Below are 25407 nucleotides of genomic sequence, written 5' to 3'. Positions count from 1 at the left end.
GGCAGCCATTTTAGCACACAATAAGGCCCCACAAACAGCAAATGAGATAAATAACCAAATTGTTTTGGTAGTATTGATTAAGGGAGAAATGTTGGCCAGGATAATTCCTTGAATTTCAAATAATGCCGTGGGATCTTTAATGTCCACCTGAATAAATGGACAGAATTTTGGTTTAATGTTTCATCGAAAAGACAATCCAGCATCCTTCAGTATTGCGCTAAAGTGTCATCCCAGATTATATGCTTAAGTCCTGGAGTGGGGCTCACAACAACTCACAATCTTCTGATTCAGAGGCAAGAGTACTACCAAAGAGTCAATAGATAATTTTATGTTGGTTGATGAAGCAACATTGGCAGGTCATTGGTAGAACTCCCTGCTCTTATTCCATCTGAATCAGCAAATAAGACCACAAGTACTACATGAGAAAGTCAGTCTAAATTGCATGCTCAAGACATGGATAAAGGCTTGAACCACAATCTTTTGACAGACCCGAAGCAAAAGTGCTACCAACTGAGCACTAGTTTTACTAGACTGGAACTGTATTACTTATCAATTCTGAAACAATCATTATTGTCACTACTGGAACTAAAAGAATGTGAAGATAGACTAATACAGCAATGTAAATCCCTCAAAATTCACACTCAGAATATTCATTTCCCTCCACACGCCCCTCGTTATTACTCATGTTGAAAATAACTATCATTTTCAGTTTCAAACCTGGTTTAATTTTTTTTTTAGGTTGTTAAAAGGTCCTAAGTTTCAACCATTCAACATTGGAAAAGATTTGGCTTTGTGTTATGTGTAAAAAAAAATTATAAACCCATTCTTTATAACCAAATTTTAGACATCGTTACACATAGCACACAGAAGAATTCTCCCTCAGCTGCCCAGTTTCTATTTCTGGTACCACAAAATAATTTTAACCTGAAACAATAATAGTAGGAAGATTGACATTTTAAAAGTGCGTACAAATATTTGAACTTTACAGATCTCACTTATTCCAACAGCCTTGGTACAATGTGTTTCTTTGTTTTAGATAGACCACGTCGTTAAAGGCCATGCTGCATACCCAGAGCTAGAGTCCAATGCCAAAGCTAGGTCTGTCTGTTTCTTATAGCCTGGAGGCGATTCTTAATCAGTGCTTACTTTGCCTTTTTTTTAGAGATTATCAGAATGAGCGATAATTTGATTTGGGTGAATGGAAACTTTACTGCTTTGCTGGAAGGTGTACATTATTGGAACCTATTGGACTATTCTTCTGCGTAGTATTTTCTTTATGCAACAGTATTTTCTGTACACAGGCAGAAAATATATTGCCTTCAGCAACGATCTGCTTAGCAATTAAAATTTTGTATCTGTACCTCAAGTTATTCGTCTGAAGTTGGGATAATATCTGTCTTTATTTTCTGAAATGTATTTTGTAAAAACCTACCCACAACTATGACTATCACACAATATAAAATCCAGTGCCAGTCCATTAGAAAAAATAAATTCATTACCAGCATTTCTCAAGAGGCCTGGAAATTACTATTGGCAATATTAGTGAACAAATACTTAATGTGTTCATATAACATTCTGCTGTATGTCCAGAGAAATGTCATATGAGCTTGTTAAGTATTTGTTCACTAATATTGCCAACAGTAATTTCTCAGTTTATATTTTTAAACAGAGTAGCTTGAAAAACATTGAAGGACCAATTTTCTGAATATGTGCTCCCAGCACAGATCATCATCATCATCATAGGCAGTCCCTCGGAATCGAGGAAGACTTGCTTCCACTCTTAGAATGAGTCCTTAGGTGGCTGAACAGTCCAATACGAGAGCCACAGTCCCTGCAACAGGTGGAACAGACAGTCGTTGAGGGTAAGGGAGGGTAGGACAGGTTTGCCGCACGTTCCTTCCGCTGCCTGCTCTTGCTTTCTGCATGCACTCGGCGATGAGACTCGAGGCGCTCAGTGCCCTCCCGGATGCACTTCCTCCACTCAGGGCGGTCTTTGGCCAGGGACTCCCAGGTGTCGGTGGGGATGCCACACTTTATCAGGGAGGCTTTGAGGGTGTCCTTGTAATGTTTCCTCTGCCCACCCTTGGCTCGTTTGCCATGAAGGAGTTCCGAGTAGAGTGCTTGCTTTGGTAGTCTCGTGTCTGGCATGCGGACAATGTGGCCTGCCCAGCGGAGCTGATCAAGTGTGGTCAGTGCTTCAATGCTGGGGATGTTGGCCTGTCCTCCCAGGGGATTTGTAGGATCTTGCTGAGGCATCATTGATGGTATTTCTTCAGCGACTTGAGGTGTCTACTGTACATGGTCCATGCCTCTGAGCCATACAGGAGGGTGGGTATTACTACAGCCCTGTAGACCATGAGCTTGGTGGTAGATTTGAGGGCCTGGTCTTCAAACACACTTTTCCTCAGGTGGCCGAAGGCTGCGCTGGCGCACTGGAGGCGATGCTGAATCTCCGCATCAATGTCTGCTTTTGTTGATAAGAGGCTCCCGAGGTATGGGAAATGGTCCACGTTGTCCAGGGCCGCGCCGTGGATCTTGATGACTGGGGGGCAGTGCTGTGCGGCGACGACAGGCTGGTGGAGAACCTTTGTCTTACGGATGTTTAGCGTAAGGCCTATGATTTCGTATTGCCCCAGTAAATACGTCGACTATATCTAAATTAATAATGAATGGAGTGCGATAATCCTATGCAAAATTAACACATAAATATGTTCCGACCTACGTCATTGATTCTTCCGACGCCCACTTCAAGAGTTTCCTGGCCCTAACAGTCTCCTTCTCACCATGTACATCTAGTTCCTCCACACCACCATAACAGCATAAGAATTAGGAGCAGGAGTAGGCCATTCGGCCCCTCGAGCCTGCTCTGCCATTCAATAAGATCGTGGCTGATCTTCTACCTCAACTCACCTTCCCCTACCAGGACAGCCACTTCCTCCTTGAACTCAAGTCCCAATCAGTCCCCATCCACTGCCTCCCTCTCTTCCACCTGGCTGAACTTGTTCACACGTTGAACAACTTCTCCTTTGATTCTTCTCACTTCCTCAAAATAAAAGATGCCACTCCGGTAACCTTTATGGGTCCTGGCTCTGCCTACCTTTTCGTGGGATACGTGGAACATTCTTTGTTCCAGTCCTATTCAGCTCACCTCTTATTCCAGTACATTGATGATGGACTTCGTCTCCACAATGACTGTGCGGTAGTCACTGCAACAAATGCTATCATGGACAGATGCATCTGCGACAGTTAGACTGGTGACAACGAAGGCAAGTAGGTTTTTCCCTTGCGTTGGTTGTCTCACCAGTCTGGCAGCTATGTCCTCATGACTTGGTTAGCTCGGTCAGTAGTGATGGTATCGAGCCACTCTTGATCATGGACATTGAAGACCCCCACACAGAGTACATTCTGTACCCTTGCTACTCTCAGTGCTTCTTCTAAGTGGTGTTCAATATGGAGGAGTACTGATTCATCAGCTGAGGGAGGGTGGTAGGTGGTAGGTAGTAATCAGTCGGAGGCTTCCTTGCCCATGCTTGACCTGAAGCTATGAGACTTCACAGTGTTCAGTCGATGTTGAGGACTCCCAAGGCCACTCCCTCCCGATTGTATATCATTGTACCACCACCCCTGGTGGGTCTGTCCTGCCGGTGGGATAGGATATACCCAGAGATGGTGATGGAGGAGTCTGGGATATTGGCTGAAAGGTATGATTCTGTGAGTATGACTATGTCAGGCTGTTGCTTAACTAGTCTGTGGGACAGCTTTCCCAATTTTGCCACAAGTCCCTAGATGTTGGTGAGAAGGACTTTGCAGGGTCGACTGGGCTGGGTGTGCCGTTGCCGTGTCCATAGTCAATGCCAGGTGGTCCGTCTAGTTTTTTTTATTATTATTGTTTCTCATAGCAATACTTTCCAAATGTATCCATATAAAAGGTGACTTATTATTATTACTTGCTATTTTCATACCTTATTCTTGATTCACCCCCATTCCTCAATTGAATTGTTCAAATTCTACACAATTACAGTTAAGGCAGAATACACGGCCTTAATCCTGGCTTTCTGAGTGAGAATCCACAGCAGCTGAAATCATACCAGACTATTCAAATATATATTGCATATATATTATTAGAATTAAATGTGCCATTGTTAACAGCGTTAAAGCCTTTACCCAGAATTTCCTGAAATTCTGCAATGAACCAAGAGTGTAAGTACATTGTAATAATGATTTCAGCACAAAATACCAAGGAAATGGGCACATAAGTGATTATGCCAATATTTACGCTAGGCCTGAGTTTTCTCGATCTTCTGTGCTGATGCTGCAAGATCTCCACCAACAAAGAGAATGATAGCATAGTGGCTTGATTATTGGACTAGTAACCTAGAGGTTTCAATTAATGATCCAGAGACATGAGTTCAAATCCTACCACAGCAGCTGGGGAATTTAAATTCAGTTGATTAAATAAATCTGATATCAGTAATGGTGACCATGGGCTCAAGTTTCGGCCTGGAGCAACTAGTTTAGAATGGAGCATCTTAGAAATTGCAATTTTTGGCATTTAGTTTGCTCCAGTTCTAGTGATTTAGAATAGTTTCATTTTAGAACAGATTTTTTTTTTCAAAAGGGGGCATGTCCAGCCACTTACGCCTGTTTTGCAAGTTTAGGCAACGAAAACTTACTCCAAACTAACTTAGAATGAAGTAAATGTAGATTTTTGTAGGCTCAGAAAAACCTTGCCTACACTTATAAATCAGGTGTAAGAATGAGAGATGGCCGGCGGGGGGGAACGGTGGGAAGGGGGGTTTACAAACATTAAACACTTCACTTTTACAAATAAAGAGCCATCATCAATAATAAATTATAAATAAATCAATAAATCAATCCAAAAAAAATTAATAAATTAAAAATAAAAAAAATAATAAAAAAATCAATCAATAAATAAAACATTAAGTTTCTATTCACCTACTGCAGCACCAGGAGCCCTCCAACAGCGTGCTGGGACGGGGCCCCCCCAGTGTCTCTCTCTGTGTCTCTGTCAGTGTCTGTGTTTCTGACAGCGAGGGGAAGAGGGAGGGAGGGAGAGGAGTGGGGGGGGGGAGGAGGGGGGGTGGAGAGAGGAGGGGGGTGTGGTGAGGGGGAGAGGCGGGCCGGGCCGCTGCCGCCGACACTTCGGGCCCCGTCAACGACGGGGGGAGGGGGGGAGAAGAAGGGGGGGCGGAGAGAAGTGGGGGGAGAAGAGGAAGTGGGAGAAGAGGGGGAGGGGGAGAGAAGGGGGGAGGGAGGGGGGAGAGAAGGGGGGAGAAGAGGGAGGGGGGAGAGATGGAGGGAGGGAAGGCTGAACGGGAGGGGGGGCGCGGAGAGGCTGAACGGGCTGGGCCGGGCCACTGCCACCGCCAACACTTCAGGCGGGGCCCGCTCCCAGTGAGATGCCGGGCTGGCAGGCCCCGCCGATGACGGGGAGGGAGGGAGGAGGGGGGAGAAGAGGGGGAGGGGAGAAGAGGAGGGAGGGAGGAGGGGAAGGCTGAACAGGAGGGAGGGAGGGGGGGAACTGAAAGAGGGGGGAGGACGGAGGGAGCTGAACGGGAGGGAGGTCCACGACCCAATCTTCGCCCGGGGAGCCCATTCGGCCAGGCTAGGGTCGGGCCTCTCCTATGCAACGTTAGGGGCGAGGAGCTACTGCACATGCGCACACACTCTAGCGTGCATGTGCAGAGATCCCGGCATTGTTTTCAGTGCCGGGACCTGGCTCCGCCTCCGACCCCTTGTGCTGCGCCACGCCGAGCACGAAGGCATCCTGAGGAGAGCGGAGAATCACAAGGTAAGTTTTCGGCGTCCTTTTTATTCCAGAAAGTCGGCGCACCTTATGAAGATGCACCGTTTTTCCAGAGGGCAGAAACTTGGGCCCCATGAAAGTATTGGATTGTCGTAAAAACCCATCTGGTTCACTAATTTCCTTTAGATAAGGAAATCTGCTGCCCTTACCCGGTCTGGCCTATATGTGACTCCAGACCTACAGCACAGCAATGACTCTTAACTGCCCTCTGAAATGGCGTAGCAAGCCACTCAGTTGTATAGGGGCGGGCAATAAGTGGTGGGCTTGCCAATGATGCCCACATCCCGTAAATGAATTAAAAAATAGGCATTTTAATGGCATCAGAATGAGTTACGTTAAAAATTGAAAAGGTTCCACAATTGCATTTTCCTTAATATGCTGTGCTTAATGTACATTAATTATGGTTTGATGGCTTTGAACCTTTGAGGACTCAAATGAAGAATGTGGCGTGAAGTTCCACCCGTTCCTCAGGCCACAATTGTTTACATTGATTTTTACATTCAGATGAACGCTAATGCAATTGGCAGGAAATTTTGGCATAAGTTACTTTTGGCAAAATCGGCATAGAAACTAATGTGACTTGCCAGTTATGCCACTTGAGGAAATTCCAGGCCTTTTGAATGAAATAAACATGCAGATGCTTGAAGGTCATAAGCTACCTTTGTCAGCATGTGGCAAAAATAACAGGACCTTTAACAGTGATGTGAATGTAGGCACAAATTGAAAAGTGGATTGATATTAGTCCTAATCTAGAGCTGTGAGGTCTCTGAAGTAATATCAAAAGAGGGAATTGAACCTTCTGAATACCAGACTTCTTTTGCAGCTTTGAAAATGCAGGTAACCATTTTCTCTCATGCAAACATGTATTTTTTTTACATGCATTTTATTAACTAGAATTTTAAAATATGTAGATCTGCAACAGTGTCCACATTTCCAAAACTCTTTCAATATAAAATGTAAAATTATTGTCTCAAGGTAAACATTACCAAGGAACGGTCTTGCACACTGGTTGACTTTCAGTTTGCTAATCTGATCCACATTGTTGGACTCTTTTGCCCTCAATTTACACTGCATACCACAAAATCAAGGGATTTTTTAGTATCTTTGGGTGAAACGGTTCATATAGACAGTATAAATTGTAGAAATAAAATGGATTAGATTTACAATCTGTGTTTTGTTTCTCCCTGGGTGTATAAACTCCATACCTAGTCAGACCTGCCTAAGATGTGTACATTGGTGAGGGTGGATCTTTTGTTTTGAAAATGGAACATTTATGGAACAAATTAACTTCTGTCAACATTGAGAGAGAAATGCATCCGCTGAGAGGAATGATCATTTTGAGGATGGATTGCTGCTGCAAGCTGCCCTTGTCTTGAGCAGATGTCACCTTAAAGGCTGTAGTTTGGAACACATTTGAACAGTCAAATAAAAAGAATGGCAGGGAGATGTTTCACAATGTAAAAATCTTTCTGTTGTGTATATTTGCATACACGTACATCCCTTTTGTGTGTGTGCTAGACCCATGCAGCAGAGCCTGGTCTTCAATCATCTTGGGTCCCCTTGCCATTAGACAAAGACCTTGCTCTGTCAAGTTCGTGTGGTAGCTGGTGTGCAACAGCCACCCCACGTTAAAAGAATTCACGCACAGGCATCTTCCACCCTTTAAGAAGAGAAGACATCCCATAACTGTGCCCCAAAGACTCTGAATAGAAAAATAGGGCCCGTAATTTTTTTTGGATGCAAAACACAAGCTCAGGTTTCAAATATTTCATATAATTTTATTCTCAAAATGACAGCACCTAAATGACCATTTTTATTCTTGGCTTATAACTGAGGAATGTTTTACTTACAAAACGGTTGATTTCAGAATGTTTTCTTTTCTTTCAGTGGGAAAAATGTCTACATGTACTTAAACAGTCACCTGGAGTCTATTAAAAAGAGTTCTTGGGCTGTGGGCATGCTAACTGTTGATTTACATGTTTGGCCTGATTTCCATGGTAACAGATCTCCCTTAGCAGATCCTACCCTAAAGGGCATGGTAGGTACATTTCAGTTTTACAGAGAAACCTTTTACAGCTTTCATTTGGAACAATGACGAAATGAAAAAAATGCATATAATTCATTTTTAACTGCCAATTTGATTGATTTTTGTTGAAATCATTTCTTTTTGTCAGTGTGTGCTGACATATTTCACTTTAAGAGCCCCTTTCCCCATTTATTTGGCTTAAGGTTGCTGTCTGTTTCACTATTGAAAACATTTGTTTTCCGCTGGTCCAAAAAGTTTGACCTTATTTTTTTTAATGTAGTTTGCGTTCTAAAGCAGCAAACTGAGGCAGGAATTGTTTCTGTCAGTATGAGATGGTCTTCCTCGGTACTGTTAGAAATGGAAGTTTTCAGAGAACATTGAGCGTAGGAGGATATGATTAGATTTTTTTCTGTTGATTTTTACACCTTATTTCTCCAGTTTTCCTGGTGTGCCCTCTCTTGTGTGCTTGACCTATTGAGAAAGTCGAGGCTGCCCATGCTTGTCCTCCATGTTGTATCACAGTCTCCCAACAGGAGGCACATTTACTGCAGCACAAGATAATGGCCCAGAATTTACGGTCCTGATGACGACGAACTGGCACAACTTCAGGATTTAGTGTTTGCGCAGCCTAATACAGAAATCCTGAAGTTGTGGTATGTCATTCGCTGCTCCTCTGCAGGCCATAGAAATGAAACAGCAGCAACAGGGACAGAAGAACTGCACATCAAACCAGGGAAAGGGGAAGGATTGTGTGTCCAGAATTATAATTTTTTTAAACTTGCGGTTACTCAATTGTGAAACCATACCAGTGCACTCACACAAGGTGATTTTTTTCCACACATTGGGCTAGAGTTTCCCTAACCTGTTTTTCTGGCGCCCTCACCCGAGGTGTGCCGTTTTTGTCTGCCTCCAAGCGCGCCAAAAAAAGACGTTGGTATTCTGGCCGCTCCCTAGCCTCTCTTCGATCGTGGCGCAGAGTGGCCCAATGGATTGGGGGCTGAGCCAGGTCCCGGCGCTGAAAACAATGCCGGGACCTCTGCACATGCACGCTAGAGTCTGCGCGCATGTGCAGTAGCTCCTGGCAGCCCGTATCTGTGAGTACACGCTGCAGGCTATGTGGGAGGGGCCCGAAGCACGCCGTCCCTAGCCCTGGCCAAATGGGCTCCCTCATCGGTGGCCCGCTGCGTTTCCTAAGGTAGGACTTCTATTTTTTATTTGTTATTTACTGATTGATTTTGGTGCTTTAGGTGCAGGGTTCCTTCTATTTTTTTGTTTGTTATTTATTGATTTCTTATTACTTTGGTCTTGGTGCTTTTGGGGCAGGGTTCCTTCTATTTTATTTGTTACTTAATTGCTTATTACTTTTTGTGCTTGGTGGTGCTTTAAATGTAGTTACTTGCGCCGATTCCTTAACTGTAAGTAAGGTCTTTCTGTGCGGACAAAAGTGGACACATACGCTGCCCTAAGTTAGTTTGTACAACTTTTTTCTGGCCAAATTGGCATAAATGGTGTAAGTGGCTGGGAACGCCCCCTTTTGGAAAAAAAAACTGACCTAACAAAAAACCTAACTAACTCACTTACACTGGCGCAAATTAAATGGCCATATTTGCAACTAAAAAGATACACCAGAAAAATCCAGTAACACCAAAAAAAACGGTGCAACTCAATGGGGAAATGTGGGCCCTGTGAAAGTACCTTGTGCGGTCAGTATGAGTTTAGCTAAATGGCAGGATTTCAAAATGAGTGCCCAAACTTCAGCTAGCTCATAGATTCACTGTACTGATTAGTTCATTGGAGGTGATGGTGTTCCCATGCATCTGCTATGCTTGTCCTTCTTGGAGTTGGAGGCCATTTGGGAGGTGTTGCCAAAGAACCCTTGGTGACTTGCTGAAGTACATCTGTAGATAGTACACACCATAGCCACGGTATGCTGCTTAAACTTTCTTGAACCACTGCAGTCCATGTGCTGAAGGTACTCCCATAGTGCTGTTAGGGAGGGAGTTCCAGGATTTTGACCCAACAATAATGAAGGAACGACAATATATTTCCAAGTCAGGATGTACCTTGGAGCAGAACTTGCAGGTAATGGTGTTCCCATGCGCCTGCTGCCTTTGTCCTAGGTGATAGAGGTCGTGGATTTGGAAGGTGCTGCCGAAGAAACCTTGGTGAGTTGCTGCAATGCATCTTGTAGATTGTACACACTGCAGCCATGATGTGCCAATGGTGGAGGGAGTGAATGTTTGAGGCGGTGGATGGGGTGCCAATCAAGTGGGCTGTTTTGTCCTGGATGGTGTCGAGTTTCTTGAGTGTCATTGAAGCTGCACTCATCCAGGCAAGTGGAGAGTATTCCATCACACTCCTGACGTGCCTTGTGAATGATGGAAAGGCTTTGGGGAGTCAGGAGGTGAGACACTCGCCACAGAATACCCAGCCTCTGATCTGCTCTTGTTGTCACGGCATTTATGTGGCTGGTCGAGTTGTTTCTGGTCAATGGTGATCCCCAGGATGTTGAAGGTGGTGGATTCGGCGATGGTAATGGCGTTGAATATCAAGTCATCAGCACGACAAGTGGGATGTCAAGATTAGCCACTTCCTTGTTAGTATAGTGGTGAGTATCCCTGCCTGTCACGCAGGAGACCGGGGTTCAATTCCCTGACGAGGAGTAAGCATTTTTTGCCATGATCTTATTGAATGGCGGAGCAGGCTCGAGGGGCGAGATGGCCTACTCCTGTTCCTAATTCTTATGTTCTTATATGGTGGTTAGACTCTCGCTTGATGGAGATAATCATTACCTGGCACTTGTGTGGCGCGAATGTTACTTGCCACTTATCAGCCCAAGCCTGAATGTCGTCCAGGTCTTGTTGCATGTGGGCATGGACTGCTTCATTATCTGAGAAGTTGTGAATGGAATTGAACACTATGCAATCATAAGCGAACAACTTCACTTCTGACCTTATGATGGAGGGAAGGTCATTAATGAAGCATCTGAAGATGGTTGGGCCAAGGAAACTGCCCTGAGGAACTCCTGCAGTGATGTCCTGGGCTGAGATGATTGGCCTCCAACAACCACAACCATCTTCCTTTGTGCTAAGTATGACTCCAGACAGTGGAGAATTTTTCCCGATTCCCATTGACTTCAATTTTACTAGGGCTCCTTGATACCACATTTGGTCAAATGCAGCCTTGATGTCAAGGGCAGTTACTCTCACCTCACCTCTGGAATTCAGCTTTTTTGTCCATGTTTAGACCAAGGCTGCAATGAGATCTGGAGCCGAGTGGTCCTGGCAGAACCCAAACTGAACATCGACGAGTAGGTTATTGGTGAGCAAGTGCTGCTTGATAGCACTGTCGACACCACCTTCCATCACTTTGCTGATTGAGAATAGACTGATGGAGCGGTAATTGGCCACATTGGATTTGTCCTGCTTATTCTGAACGGTGCATACCTGGATAGTTTTACAAATTGTCTGGTAGATGCCAGTGTAGCTGTACTGGAACAGCTTGGCTAGAGGCGCGGCTAGTTCTGAAGCACAAGTCATCAGCACGACAAGTGGGATGTTGTCGGGGCCCATAGCCTTCGCTGTATCCAGTGCGCTCAGCCGCTTCTTGATGGTTCCAGCCTTGTCTTTTGCACTTGTGCGCTGTCATTGAAAATAGTGATGTTCATGGCTCCTCTTCCGCCCATTCATTGTTTTATTGTCCATCACTTTTCACGACTGGATGTGGCAGGACTGCAGAACTTTGATCTGATCCATTGATTGTGGACCACTTAACTCTGTCTATAGCATGCAGCTTCTGCTGTTCAGCATGCATGCAGTTCTGTGTTGCAGCGTCCCCAGGTTGGCCCCTTATTTTTAGCTGCGCCTCATGCTGCTCCTGGCATGCTCTTCTGCACTCCTCATTGAACTGGGCTTGGTCCTCTGGTTTGATGGTAATGGTAGAGTGAGGAATATGCCAGGCCATGAGGTTACAGATTGTGGTGGAATACAATTCTGCTGCTGCTGATGGCCCACAATGCCTCATGGACACCCAATTTTGAGCTGCTAGATCTGTTCTAAATCTATCCCATTTAGCATGGTGGTAGTGCCACACAACACGATGGAGGGTGTTCTCAATGTGAACACATGACTTTGTCTCCACAAGAACTGTACGGTGATCACTGTTACCAATGTTGTCATGGACAGATGCATCTGCGATAGGTAGATTAGTGAGGACAAGTTCAAAGTAGGTTTTCCCTCGTGTTGGTTCTGGCAGTCTGGCAGCTATGTCCTTCAGGACTCGGCCAGCTTGGTAGGTAGTGTTGTTACTGAGCTACTCGTGGTGATGAACATTGAAGTCCCCCACCCAGAGTACATCTGTGCCCTTGCTACACACAGTGCTTCTTCCAATTGGTGTTCAACATGGAAGAGTACTGAGTCGTCAGCTGAGGGAGGGCGGTAGGTGGTAATCGGCAGGAAGTTTCCTTGCCCATGCTTGACCTGATTCCATGAGACTTCTTGGGGTCCGGAGTCAAGGTTGTGGACTCCCAGGACCACTCTGTCCTGACTGTATACCACGGTGTCGCCACCCTTGGTGGGTCTGTCCTGCCGATGGGACAGGATATACTCAGGGATAGTGATGGAGGAGTCTGGGACATTGGCTGAAAGGTATGAGTATGACCATGTCAGGCCGTTGCTTGATGAGACTGTGGGACAGCTCTCCCAATTTTAGCATAAGTACCCAGATGTTAGTGAGGAGGACTTTGCAGGATCGATTGTGCTGGATATGCCGTTGTCGTGTCCGTAATCGGTGCTGAGGTTGATGCCAGGTGGTCCGTTCAGTTTTATTATTCTTATTGCTTTTCATAGCAGATTGTTACAACTGAGTGGCATGCTCGGTCATGTCAGAGGACTTTTTAAAGAGTCAACCACATTGCTGTGGGTCTGGAGCCACTTATAGGCCAGACCAGGTAAGGACAGCAGATTTCCTTCCCTAAAGGACATTAGTGAATAGTCAGGAGTTGAGCCACTCGCCGCAGAATACCCAAACTCTGATCTGCTCTTGTAGCCACAGCATTTATGAGGCTGGTCCAGTTCATAGGGCCCAAGTTTCCACAAGAAAAAAAACGGACGCCCCTCCGAGCTGGGCGCCCGTTTTTCGCGCCTAAAACGGCGCCTAAAAAAATCCTCGGTATTCTCCACCGACTTACAGGTCCTGTGGCACTCGGCGCAGCCTGCACGAGCTGTGGGGGGGCGGAGCCAGGTCTCAGCGCTGAAAACAGTGCCGGGACCTCTGCACATGCGCGCTACAGTCGGTACGCAAGTGCAGTAGCTCCAGGCGCCGAACTGTGGGAGGGGCCCGAAGCACGCAGCCCCTAGCCCTGGCCCAATGGCCTCACTGGGGCTGCGTGAATGAGGCTCCTCCCACGGCCAGCTCCTGCTCCCCGCCCCCGACAAGACCCGACACTCGCTTCCCCCCCCCCCCGCCCCGCCCCGACCCGACCCGACACCCGCTCCCCCCCACTCACCCCGACCCGACACCCGCCCCCCCCACCCCAACCCGACACCCGCTCTCCCCCCCCGCCGCCCCGACCCGACACCCGAGACCCGCTCTCCCCCGCTCCGACCGAGACCGACACCTGCTCCCCCCCCACCGCCCCGACCCGAGGCTCGCTCCCCCCTCCCCGACCCGACCCGAGACCCGACCCGACACCCGCTCTCCCCCCCGCCCCGACGCGACACCCGCTCCCACCGACCCGACACCCGCTCTCCCCCCAGCCCCGACCCGACACCTGCTCCCCCCCTCCGACCCGACACCCGCTCCCCCCCGACCCACCCGCTCCCCCCCCCCGACCCGACACCCGCTCCTGTTCCCCGACCCCCCCCCTCTCTTCCCCTTCCCTCCCCCTTCCCCCCTCCCCTCCCCTCTCCTCCCTCCCCTCTCCCTCCTCTCTCCCTCCTCTCCTCTCTCCCCTCTTCCTCCCTCTCTCTCTCCTCTCCCTCCCTCTCTCTCTTCCCCCCTCTCTCTCCCTCTCTCCCTCCCTCCCTCTCTCTCCCTCTCCCCTTCTCTCTCTCGCTCCCTCTCTCGCTCAGCGGCACGAACAGCTGCAGAATTCTTTCTGGCTGAAGCACTTTCACACAGGTAGGAAGATGGTTTATTTAATCTTTTCTTGGCTTATAAATGTTTATTCAGGTTGGATTTATTTGTATAATATTTGTAGAAGTATAAATAAGGATTTATTGTAGAATTTAATGAGTTCCCTTCCCCCCCACCTCGTTCTGGACGCCTAATTTGTAACCTGCGCCTGATTTTTTAATGTGTAGAACAGGTTTTTTCAGTTCTACAAAAATCTTCACTGGCGCCATTCTACTTTAGTTTGGAGTACGTTTTCACTGTGGAAACTTTCAAATCAGGCGTCAGTGGCCGGACACACCCCCTTTTGAAGAAAAAATTCTGTTCTAAACTAGAACTGTTCTACCTGACTAGAACTGCAGAAAAAAAAATGTGGAGAATTGCGATTTCTAAAATAGTCCGTTCTCCACCAGTTGCTCCTAAAAATCAGGCGCGAATCATGTGGAAACTTGGGCCCATAATCTGGACAATGGTTATGTTGATGTAAGGGAAGTTTAGTGATCCAAGTTCCTGTCCAAGTCTCAAACAATTTGAACAATCTGGTCCTTGTGGATTGAAGGAACACAAAAGTAATCTTTTAAAGGGAAAAATAACATACTTGTGAAGAATTAATTTTAGAAGTTATTATTTAAATGGAGAGAAATTACAAAATACTGCAGTACAGATGGTCCTGGGGGTCTTTGTACATGAAACAAAAAAAGTTAGTATGCAGATACAGCAAGTAATCAGGAAGGCAAATGGAATGTTGGCCTTTATTGCAAAGGGGATGGAGTATAAAAGTAGAGAAGTCCTGCTGCAACTGTACAGGATATTGGTGAGGCTACACCTGGAGTACTGCATACAGTTTTGGACTCCTTATTTAAGGAGGAATATACTTGTATTAGAGGCAATTCAGAGACGGTTCACTAGGTTGATTCCTGAGGTGAAGGGTTTGATATAAAGAAAGGATGAGTAGCTTGGGCCTATACTCATTGGAGTTTAGAAGAATGAGAGGTGATCTTATTGAAACATATAAGATAATGACAGGGCTCAACAAAGTAGATGTAGAGAGGATGTTTCCATTCATGGGGGAATCTCGAACTAGGGGGCATAGTTTCAGAATAAGGGGTCGCCCATTTAAAACAGATGAGGAGGAATTTCTTCTCTCAGAGGGTTGTAAATCTATGGAATTCTCTGCCCCAGAGAGCTGTGGAGGCTGGGTCATTGAATATATTTAAGGTGGAAATCGACAGATTTTTGAGCGATAATGGAGTAAAGGGTTATGGGGATTGGGTAGCGAAGTAGAGCTGAGCCCATGATCAGATCAGCCATGATCTTATTGAATGGCGGAGCGGGCTCGAGGGGCCAAATGGCTACATTTCTTATGTTCTTATGTAAAGCCAAAGCCTGGACAGGCACTGTTTTGATTGTCTATCAAACAAAGGAGATTTACTTGATTATTTGGCTGGGATTCGCGTTATGTATAACATTGCTAGCTTGTCCTTTTAGTTTTTTCCAATAATTAATTTTGAGTGTGTAACTTGACTGATGGGTTGCTTATATCGTAGAACATTTAAATCAACACTTTGCTAATACACACATACATGCTTCATGCAAGAACAAATTCAGTCATTCCTATTCAAAATTGGTTGAAACAGAAGCACAGTGACTTTAAAAAGTTACATGTTTACCTTTGTTTTTAAATCACATGTGGAAGCTGGAGCTATTCTCCTACACTCTGATTCTAACACCTGAATTTACATAAACCAACTCCATCAAAACATAAATTTAAGACAAAAGGACAGGCGGAGGATAACTAAATCACTTTAGCTTTCCACACTAACAACAACTTATATTTGTACAATGCACTTCACATAAAAATGTTTCAGAGCACTTTAGAGGGAAGACAGATACACACATAAGTGAAGGGATTTAAAGGGAAATGACCAAATGTTTTCTGGGTTTTTTTTAAGTATAGAAATTAGTATTCAGTTCAGCCAGATTTCCATTCCATGTAACTATAGTGATATTGCATTAATTTTAATTGAGTGACAGGCTTGCCAAGAAGGCCTGGCTTCACAGTTTGGCATGGCAATTCTTGATTGCCTTGTGACTGAATGTTTTTCCTGTAGCTAAATCACAAGAACCAGCTATTGCTGCTTAATATGTGCAGTAAGGAATGATATTAAATATGCAAATATTGATAAATAAGTCAAGCAAAGTTTGGTGACTTGACCTTAGCCATGCAGTAGTAGGGATGTTACAATTGGCCGCACACCTTGGTTGGAGATAAAATCAGCGCGGGTTCCCACACTGATTGGTTATCCAGTCCCACTGTCAAAATAGAAGGAGTGGAGGTCGTAAGCGGCAAAGAGCGGAGGTCGTAAGCGGCAAAGAGCGGAGGTCGGAAGCGGCGAGGAGCGGAGGGAGGGACCAGCAAGGTCGGAAGCGGAGAGGAGAGGATGGATGAGGCACGGAGGAGCAGTGAGATCGGAGCCCAGAGGTGGAGCAGCGTGGACAAGACCAAGGGAGTATGTTTGAGTTTGTGTGTATGTATTGGCACATATGGCGGAGCCTGGTCTCCAGTCGTCTTAGATCCCTTTGCCACTGGACCAAGACCTTGCTCCATCAAGCCCGTGTGGTGGCTGATGTGCAACGGCCAACACACATTTAAAATAATTTGCGCACAGGCATCTTCCACTGTTTAAAATAAGTTCATCAGTCATCTGAGTACTCATTTTTAGTGTGGAGGCAAGTCATCCTCGAACCCAAGGGACTGCCTATGATGAAGGTGATGATGATTTTGAAAACCCACAATTTCCATATGTGTTTTTTTTTAAACTGTCTTCTGATTTTTAAAGACTTGAATATCCATTTAAAATGTAAATGCATTATTTTAAAAGGAAAAATAACATACATGGCAAGAAATTATTAAGAAAAAGAAAAAGCCCTGATAAACGTTGCTTGGACTGTCTTGTCTAAATGTCTATCAAGCAAAGGAGATTGAGATTTACTCGATTATTTGGCTGGGATTTGTTTTCAGCCTTGTGGGCTAGTGATACAATTACAGTCCCAGAAGCCCCTTTGGAGGTTTACATTACTTTTTTGTACTGACATAGAACAGAGACTTTTTTGTATTGAAAGTAGTTCCTTAGAGACCATCTTTTCCACCTAAGCCTTTCTACTGATAACCTTTCAGAATTAATTCCTGGTTTATTTCTGCTAAGAATACCAATGTCACTACAAAATCTATTTTGAAATCATAACTCCTCAATTTATTACACAAAAATTTATTTGAAAACAAAACAATTGTACTTTGAGTTGTGGCTTCAAGTTCTAATAAGTACCTTTTTCTTTCACCAATAGGTAACTGGACTGGCACTGTCCAATAGTCTTGATGACCTTGCTAAGCTTTACTTAGCTACAGTTCAAGCTATAGCAGTAAGTAAGATTTTCATTCGTAGTTAAAGCAACATGAAGGGCGATATTATCTATGTTTTTTTCCCAGGGGGGCTCAGGGTGGCAGCACATAGCCCAAAAATCAATCCTCAGAGGGAGAAGGAGCACTCAGGCGGAGCCCAAACCGTCAGGTTTCAGCCCCAGAACCTTCTGCCTAAATTCCAAAGGGGAAGTGGATTGATTACCTTGGAATTAAGGCTCACATTTCCCTTTGGGGAAAATCTTCAAAACCACATATTCTGTGGTCCAATTAGGACTTTTGCCTCTCCCCATTGGAACTGCAGACTGCTGCTCTGAATTGCCACCAGTCAGTGTGGGTGCCTCTGTTACACCTCTGCAGGTCTAGGTCACTATCTCACTATTTAAATGACCCCTCATCCCCATGATTTGGACACAGTGGTGTCCAGATGTCCTGCCCCACTATATTTCCAACAGCAGGGGAGGCTCTTTGAAATGTCAAGCACAATAATTATAAAACTAAATTGCTACAATATGCTGTGAAAATTAGAAAAGTCCCAATCACCATCATAGTTTGTTCAATTCCCTGATCTAGCGTTTTCATCCTGAAAGACACATTTAGATAATGATAAAGCCACTAACTCCAGTGTTTGTATTACTTCATATAGATTCACTTTATATTAATGTAGGTAAACAAAAATCTGGAAAAAATTGGACTGCTTGAGTAGAAACATAGAAACATAGAAACATAGAAAATAGGTGCAGGAGCAGGCCATTCAGCCCTTCTAGCCTGCACCGCCATTCAATGAGTTCATGGCTGAACATGAAACTTCAGTACCCCCTTCCTGCTTTCTCGCCATAACCCTTGATCCCCCGAGTAGTAAGGACTTCATCTAACTCCCTTTTGAATATATTTAGTGAATTGGCCTCAACTACTTTCTGTGGTAGAGAATTCCACAGGTTCACCACTCTCTGGGTGAAGAAGTTTCTCCTCATCTCGGTCCTAAATGGCTTACCCCTTATCCTCAGACTGTGACCCCTGGTAGTGGAAAAATACAAATAAGGATACAGTCCATATCCATCCCTTGGAGCAATTACCTATCCCAGAATGTATCTGTGGGATCAAATTACAAGGCCTCTAGCCCATTTAGATCACAGGATCACAAGATAATTTCAAGTGAGGAAAGATATTGGCCCATCTCAATTCACCCATACAGAGAGATCCGAATTTCCACCCATTGTAGTACTGTATCCAGTTGCTTCTTAAATAATTGTGAGGTTTTGCCTCCGCTACTCTCTCTGGAAGTTTATTCTACAAGTTGATCACTTTTTGTGTGGAGAAGAATTTCCTGATATCAGTCCTAAAATTAGCTTTGAACCTGTGTATACTAGTTCTACTCCCATAGTTTAATTTAAAGTAAAAAATCCACGTTAACTTTTTGTACATCCTTAACGATCTTATGAACTTCTAAAAGGTCACCTTTTAGACACCTCCTTTCCAGGCTGAAAAGCCCAACTTTCCAGCCTTTTTTCATTACTTCATTACTCATAAAGCTGACACTGGAGATCGGCCTCATGGTCCTTCTCTGCACCTCCTCCAGCACAGACATGCCTTTCTTGTTTTTGGTGACCAGAGTTCGATGCACTATTCAAGGTGTGGTCTGACCAGCACAATATGGATGCACTTATTTGTACTACCAAAATGGCCAACATGCTCCACCCTTTGTTTCTGATTGGTCCCCTTGGAGGATAAACCACATCCTGAAGTTTCACAGGAATGTGTCACTGGAACTGCCCATCCCAAGGTCTCACTGACTTTGCAAATTGTACCTCGATTCACTTTGACTTACTCAAGCGACAGAGGACAGAGCTCCCCAGAAGGGCTACCCAAAGTCCCATACCCCAGTCCAAGTACATCCTTCCCCAGTCCAAGTGCATGCCTCCCCCAGCCGAAGTGTCTTATCCTAGTGCAAGTACATCCCTCCCCCAGTCAAAGTCCCTCCTCCCAGCGCTAGTGCATGCCTCCCCCACGAAGAGCCTTATCCCAGCGCAAGTGCATCCTTCCCCCCGCCCCCACCACCACCACCATAGATGGGGCATTGTGTATGGATTGTTAACAGGTTTAATGGGTATGAAGTGACTTCTGGATATCATCCACTCCAATGATGTCCCTAGTAGGGGGCTGGAAGAAAGTGATCCATCTTCCCTGAGTTCGCTCTCTCGTCCCTCCGATCCCAACCCCCGCCCATGTGTGCCTCTCTCCCCCAGCCTCTCTCTTCCCCCCAGACTCTCTCTCTTCCCGCACCCCCCAGCTTCTCTCTTTCCCTCCCACCCACAGCTTCTCTCCTTCCCCCCCCCGAGCTTCTCTCACCCCCCCCCCCCAGCTTCTCTCTTCTCACCCCCCCCACTCTCTCTCCCCCCCCCCAGCCTCTCTCTCCCCCCCCCCCCACAAGCCTCTCTCTCCATCATCCCCAGCCTCTCTCTCTTTCTCCCCCCCCCAGGTTTTCTTGCTATCTCCTCTCGGTCCCATGCTCGAGGGAGCGAGTCCTGCGAGTCGGCGAGGGAGCAAGTTGGGGCCTAGCAAGGGAGTGCGTCCTGGAGGGAGGAAAAGGGCGAGTCCTGCGAGTCGGCGAGGGAATCAGCGGAGTCTCGGGCCTCAGGTCATGCCTCTGGGCACCACATGGAGGGAATGATTCGGGCCGGCGGAATTTGTCGCCTGTCGGTCAAAAAAGTGCAGTACGGGCGGGGCGCGGGCGATGCTGGACGGACGCTTGTTTTTCAAAGAAAAGTGCAGTATAAATAGCTACTTCGGAACATATACAGTTTGATCATTAGCTCCTCTAACTTACAGTCGACTGTTTTTGACAATATAGCTAAACACTCTATTAGCTTTGTTGACTGCGGTTCTACATCAGTTGGACATGTTAGGTGTCTAATCTACTAAGTTTCCTTCAAGGTCATCTTTAGCTTTTTCAACACCATTCATAAAGCTTGCCTGTCTCTGATTTTCCTTCTTACATGTAGCACGCTACACTTGTCTGCATTAAATTTGATGTGCCATTGTTCTGAGAATTGACATATTTTGTCCAACTCATGCTGTAATTTCTGAGCTGCATCACAAATTATAGAATGAGTTTAAAAATATCACCTGAAAGATTGTCTACTTGGCATTGTGTTTTTGATGTAACTGAGAAACAGTAGTGGTCTCAACACTGATCCCTGAGGTACCCTACGCAGTAATTTCCCCCACTCTGACACAACTCCTCTAACAAGTACTTTTTATTTCCTAGCCTTCAGCTAGATTCTTAGTCATTCCCAGGGTTTACTTCACATTTTTGAGTTTATCTTTTATTAATTCATTCTGGAGATAGGAGCATTACTAGCAAGGCCAGCAATGATTGTTCACCCCTAGTTATCGTTGAGAAGCTGGCAGTAAGTCTTCTTTTGAACAACTGCAGTCCAATTAATGAATAGCCTTTCATGTGGAACTTTATTAAGAACCTTTTTGAAGTCAAGATATACTATGTCATAGAGCTTACTACACTCCACTTGGGTTTTCACTTCCTCGAAGAAGAAAAGAAGGTTGTTCCGGCAGGAACTTCCCCTTCTGAATTCATGCTAACTGTTGTTAACTAGGTTATTCCCAATGTGCAGCTGAGCACTTCGGGAGAGCAGAGCATTTAAACACAGCGCGGGAATGTAGCGGCAGTGCAGCAGAGCGCATTGGGAGAGCGGATACAAGAACAACAAACAAACAAGGAGTGACATCACAGGACAGCAAGTAGGTGATTGGTTGGTGAGTATTAACTTTTTTTTTCACTAAGCTAGGACAGTGGTTTAAACCAAGAGCGGGAAACTATAAAGTACTTTATTGAATTAAAAACAAAACTAGATAAACTAATTAAAATAACTATAAATAATCATTGAATAAAGATTTTAATTAATTAAATAAATAAAACTAGGTTAGACTAAGATATGGCAGGGCAGGTTGTGTCCTTATTAGCCGGGAAATTGTGTTGGGGAAATTGATGGGATTGAAGGCCGATAAATCCCCAGGGCCTGATGGACTGCATCCCAGAGTACTTAAGGAGGTGGCCTTGGAAATAGTGGATGCGTTGACAGTCATTTTCCAACATTCCATTGACTCTGGATCAGTTCCTATAGAGTGGAGGGTAGCCAATGTCACCCCACTTTTTAAAAAAGGAGGGAGAGAGAAAACAGGGAATTATAGACCGGTCAGCCTGACATCGGTAGTGGGTAAAATGATGGAATCAATTATTAAGGATGTCATAGCAGTGCATTTGGAAAGAGGTGACATGATAGGTCCAAGTCAGCATGGATTTGTGAAAGGGAAATCATGCTTGACAAATCTTCTGGAATTTTTTGAGGATGTTTCCAGTAGAGTGGACAAGGGAGAACCAGTTGATGTGGTATATTTGGACTTTCAGAAGACGTTCGACAAGGTCCCACACAAGAGATTGATGTGCAAAGTTAGAGCACATGGGATTGGGGGTGGTGTACTGACATGGATTGAGAACTGGTTGTCAGACAGGAAGCAAAGAGTAGGAGTAAATGGGTACTTTTCAGAATGGCAGGCAGTGACTAGTGGGGTACCGCAAGGTTCTGTGCTGGGGCCCCAGCTATTTACACTGTACATTAATGATTTAGATGAGGGGATTAAATGTAGTATCTCCAAATTTGCGGATGACACTAAGTTGGGTGGCAGTGTGAGCTGCGAGAAGGATGCTGTGAGGCTGCAGAGCGACTTGGATAGGTTAGGTGAGTGGGCAAATGCATGGCAGATGAAGTATAATGTGGATAAATGTGAGGTTATCCACTTTGGTGGTAAAAACAGAGAGACAGACTATTATCTGAATGGTGACAGATTAGGAAAAGGGGAGGTGCAAAGATACCTGGGTGTCATGGTACATCAGTCATTGAAGGTTGGCATGCAGGTACAGCAGGCGGTTAAGAAAGCAAATGGCATGTTGGCCTTCATAGCGAGGGGATTTGAGTACAGGGGCAGGGAGGTGTTGCTACAGTTGTACAGGGCATTGGTGAGGCCACACCTGGAGTATTGTGTACAGTTTTGGTCTCCTAACCTGAGGAAGGACATTCTTGCTATTGAGGGAGTGCAGCGAAGGTTCACCAGTCTGATTCCCGGGATGGCGGGACTGACCTATCAAGAAAGACTGGATCAACTGGGCTTGTATTCACTGGAGTTCAGAAGAATGAGAGGGGACCTCATAGAAACATTTAAAATTCTGACGGGGTTAGACAGGTTAGATGCAGGAAGAATGTTCCCAATGTTGGGGAAGTCCAGAACCAGAGGTCACAGTCTAAGGATAAGGGGTAAGCCATTTAGGACCAAGATGCGGAGGAACTTCTTCACCCAGAGAGTGGTGAACCTGTGGAATTCTCTACCACAGAAAGTTGTTGAGGCCAATTCACTAAATATATTCAAAAAGGAGTTAGATGATGTCCTTACTACTAGGGGGATCAAGGGGTATGGCGAGAAAGCAGGAAAGTGGTACTGAAGTTGAATGTTCAGCTATGAACTCATTGAATGGCGGTGCAGGCTAGAAGGACCGAATGGCCTACTCCTGCACCTATTTTCTATGTTTCTATGTCTCTGGACTGCAGTATGTGGGAGTTTGTGGACAGCGAGACTGTCCCGAACAAACATGTATGCAGGATAACTCTTCAGCTCAGAGTCATTGAGCAGGAGTGCGAGTTGGTGACACTCTGACACATAAGGGAGAGGGGAGGAATTTCTGGACAGTTTTATCCAGAATACAGTCACACCCCAGAGGAAAGCACAGTTTTAGGAAAGGGAGGGTGCGATTGCTAGGGAGCTGGGCAGCGGGGATTTAGGAAAGGTTGAGAAGGAGGTCCCGCAGACACCGGACAGGTCCAATGGACTTGCTACCTGTGAGGACAAGGAGAACGAATGCAGGGAGGACAGCCACAATGCAGACCAAGGCACTGTAGCTCAGAAGGCTGTTCAAGCAGGGGAAGAGCAGAATAGAAATGTGGTAGTGATAGGGGACTCTAGAATTAGGGAGATACATAAGAACATAAGAAATAGGAGCAGGAGCAGGAGCAGGAGTAGGAGTAGGCCCAACAGCCCTTCGAGACTGCTCCGCCATTCAATAAAATCATGGCTGATCATTGACCTCAACTCCATTTTCCCGTCCAATCTCCATATCCCTTGATTTCCCTTGACTCCAAAATCTATCTATCTCAGCTTTGAATATATTTAGAGACTCAGCATCCACAGCCCTCTGGGGCAGAGAATTCCAAAAATTCACAACCCTCTGAGTGAAGAAATTCTTCCTCATCTCTGTCTTAAATGGCCTACCCCTTCTCTTAAGACTGTGCCCCCTAGTTCTAGACACTCCAATCAGGGGAAACAACCTCTCAGCATCTACCTGTCAATCCCCTTCAGAATCTTGTATGTTTCAATGAGATTGCCTCTCATTCTTCTAAACTCCAGAGAGTACAGATCCATTCTACACAATCTCTCATCATAAGACAGCCCTCTCATCCAAGGAATCAATCTAGTGAATCTCCATTGCCATCATCATGGGCGGTCCCTCGAAATCGAGGAAGACTTGCTTCCACTTTAAAAATGAGTTCTCAGGTGGCTGTACAGTCCAATGTGGTAATTACAGTCTCTATAACAGGTGGGGCAGTCAGTGGTTGAAGGAAAGGGTGGGTGGAGAACTTGGTTTGCCGCTCACTCCTTCTGCTGTCTGCGCTTGGTTTCTGCATGCTCTCACGACGAGACTCGAGGTGCTCAGCGCCCTTCCCCGATGCTCTTCCTTCACTTTGGGCAGTCTTGGGCCAGGGATTCCGAGGTGCCGGTGGTGATGTCTTTGAAGCGTTTCCTTTGCCCATCTGGGGCTCGCTTGTCATGTAGGAGTACCCCCTCCTTCCTTAGATAAGAATACCAAAACTGTGCACAGTACTCCAGGTGTGGTCTCACCAAGGCCCTGTACAAGGCCGTTGATAAAAAGCATCCTCTGCAGCCACGAACGAGACTGCCGAAGAGTATGTGGCCTACCCGGTGCCAGGGTAAGGGATATCTCACATCAGCTGGAGAGGAACTTGGAAAGGGAAGGGGTAAATCCAGTTGTCGTGGTCCATGTTGGAATATGTCCTGCTGAAAGAGTATCAGGAGTTAGACTCTAAATTCAAAAGCAGGACAATGAAGGTAATAATCTCTAGATTATTGCCCGAGCCATATGCAAATTGGCATAGAAGAAGACAGACCAGGAAAATTAATACATCGCTAAAGGGCTGGTGTGGGAAAGAGAGGTTCCTTTTCATGGGACACTGACCCCAGTTCTGGGACAGGAAGGAGCTGTACCGATGGGACGGGCTCCACCTGAACCGAAATGGGGCTCGTGTCCTAGCGGAAAGGGTAAATAGGGAGTTGGCTAAGGCTTTAAACTAGTAAGATGGGGAGGAAATCTATAAGAAACATAACCAGCCTAAATATAAACAAAACAGGAAAAGAGAGCATAGGAAAGAATAAAGTAAGGAAGGACATTGATGGCAAGGGAATAACTAGTGTTATAGAACACTAGTGTTATAGAACATGTCTCAAAAGATGGTTAAACATAAAATGGGAGGAAATCTTATTAAAAATGAGTTAAACTATCTGTACTGCAATGCCAACACAGTAATAAAACAGGGGAGCTGGAGGCAATCATGCTTTGAGAGGAACCAGACATAGTAGGGATCACTGAGACATGGCTAGCGAAAAATCAGGACTGGGAATTAAACATTGCAGGGTTCAGCATATTTGGAAAAGATAGAGAGGGAAATTAGGGATCACATAATGGCAGTAGAAAAAAATGACGAAACTCAGAAATAGGAAACAGCTGAGAAAGAGCGCTGAAACATTCATCGAAATTTCACAGATCTCAGTGATACCCACAGATGATCCGCTGCCAACACAGCCAACTAACACGAACAGCATTTCAATGACAACGCATGAAAGCAAGCATTTTGGTGTGACACAGCAATAGCCTTTGAAGAC

At 45.5% G+C, this 25407-nt stretch overlaps 1 protein-coding gene and 1 non-coding gene across 3 annotated transcripts in view; both read left to right on the top strand.

The window, feature by feature from the left end:
• Positions 1-25407, top strand: part of fggy (FGGY carbohydrate kinase domain containing) — a 521756-nt gene that overhangs the window by 334108 nt on the left and 162241 nt on the right. Inside the window, exons 10-12 of one of the 2 annotated variants that reach the window (XM_070886940.1) lie at positions 1037-1098; positions 7715-7865; positions 17310-17384. In XM_070886940.1, the coding sequence (XP_070743041.1) occupies positions 1037-1098; positions 7715-7865; positions 17310-17384 (288 nt within the window). The remainder of the gene's footprint in view (positions 1-1036; positions 1099-7714; positions 7866-17309; positions 17385-25407) is intronic. The other variant, XM_070886941.1, reaches the window with a different exon arrangement.
• On the top strand, positions 10445-10516 carry trnad-guc (transfer RNA aspartic acid (anticodon GUC)). Its single transcript has one exon. It is a non-coding gene; the product is annotated as a tRNA-Asp (tRNA).

Source organism: Pristiophorus japonicus, chromosome 8, assembly GCF_044704955.1.
Source record: "Pristiophorus japonicus isolate sPriJap1 chromosome 8, sPriJap1.hap1, whole genome shotgun sequence".
NCBI lineage: Eukaryota > Metazoa > Chordata > Chondrichthyes > Pristiophoridae > Pristiophorus > Pristiophorus japonicus.
Note: the sequence above shows the minus strand (reverse complement) of the source record. Positions and strands in the feature narration are given on the sequence as shown.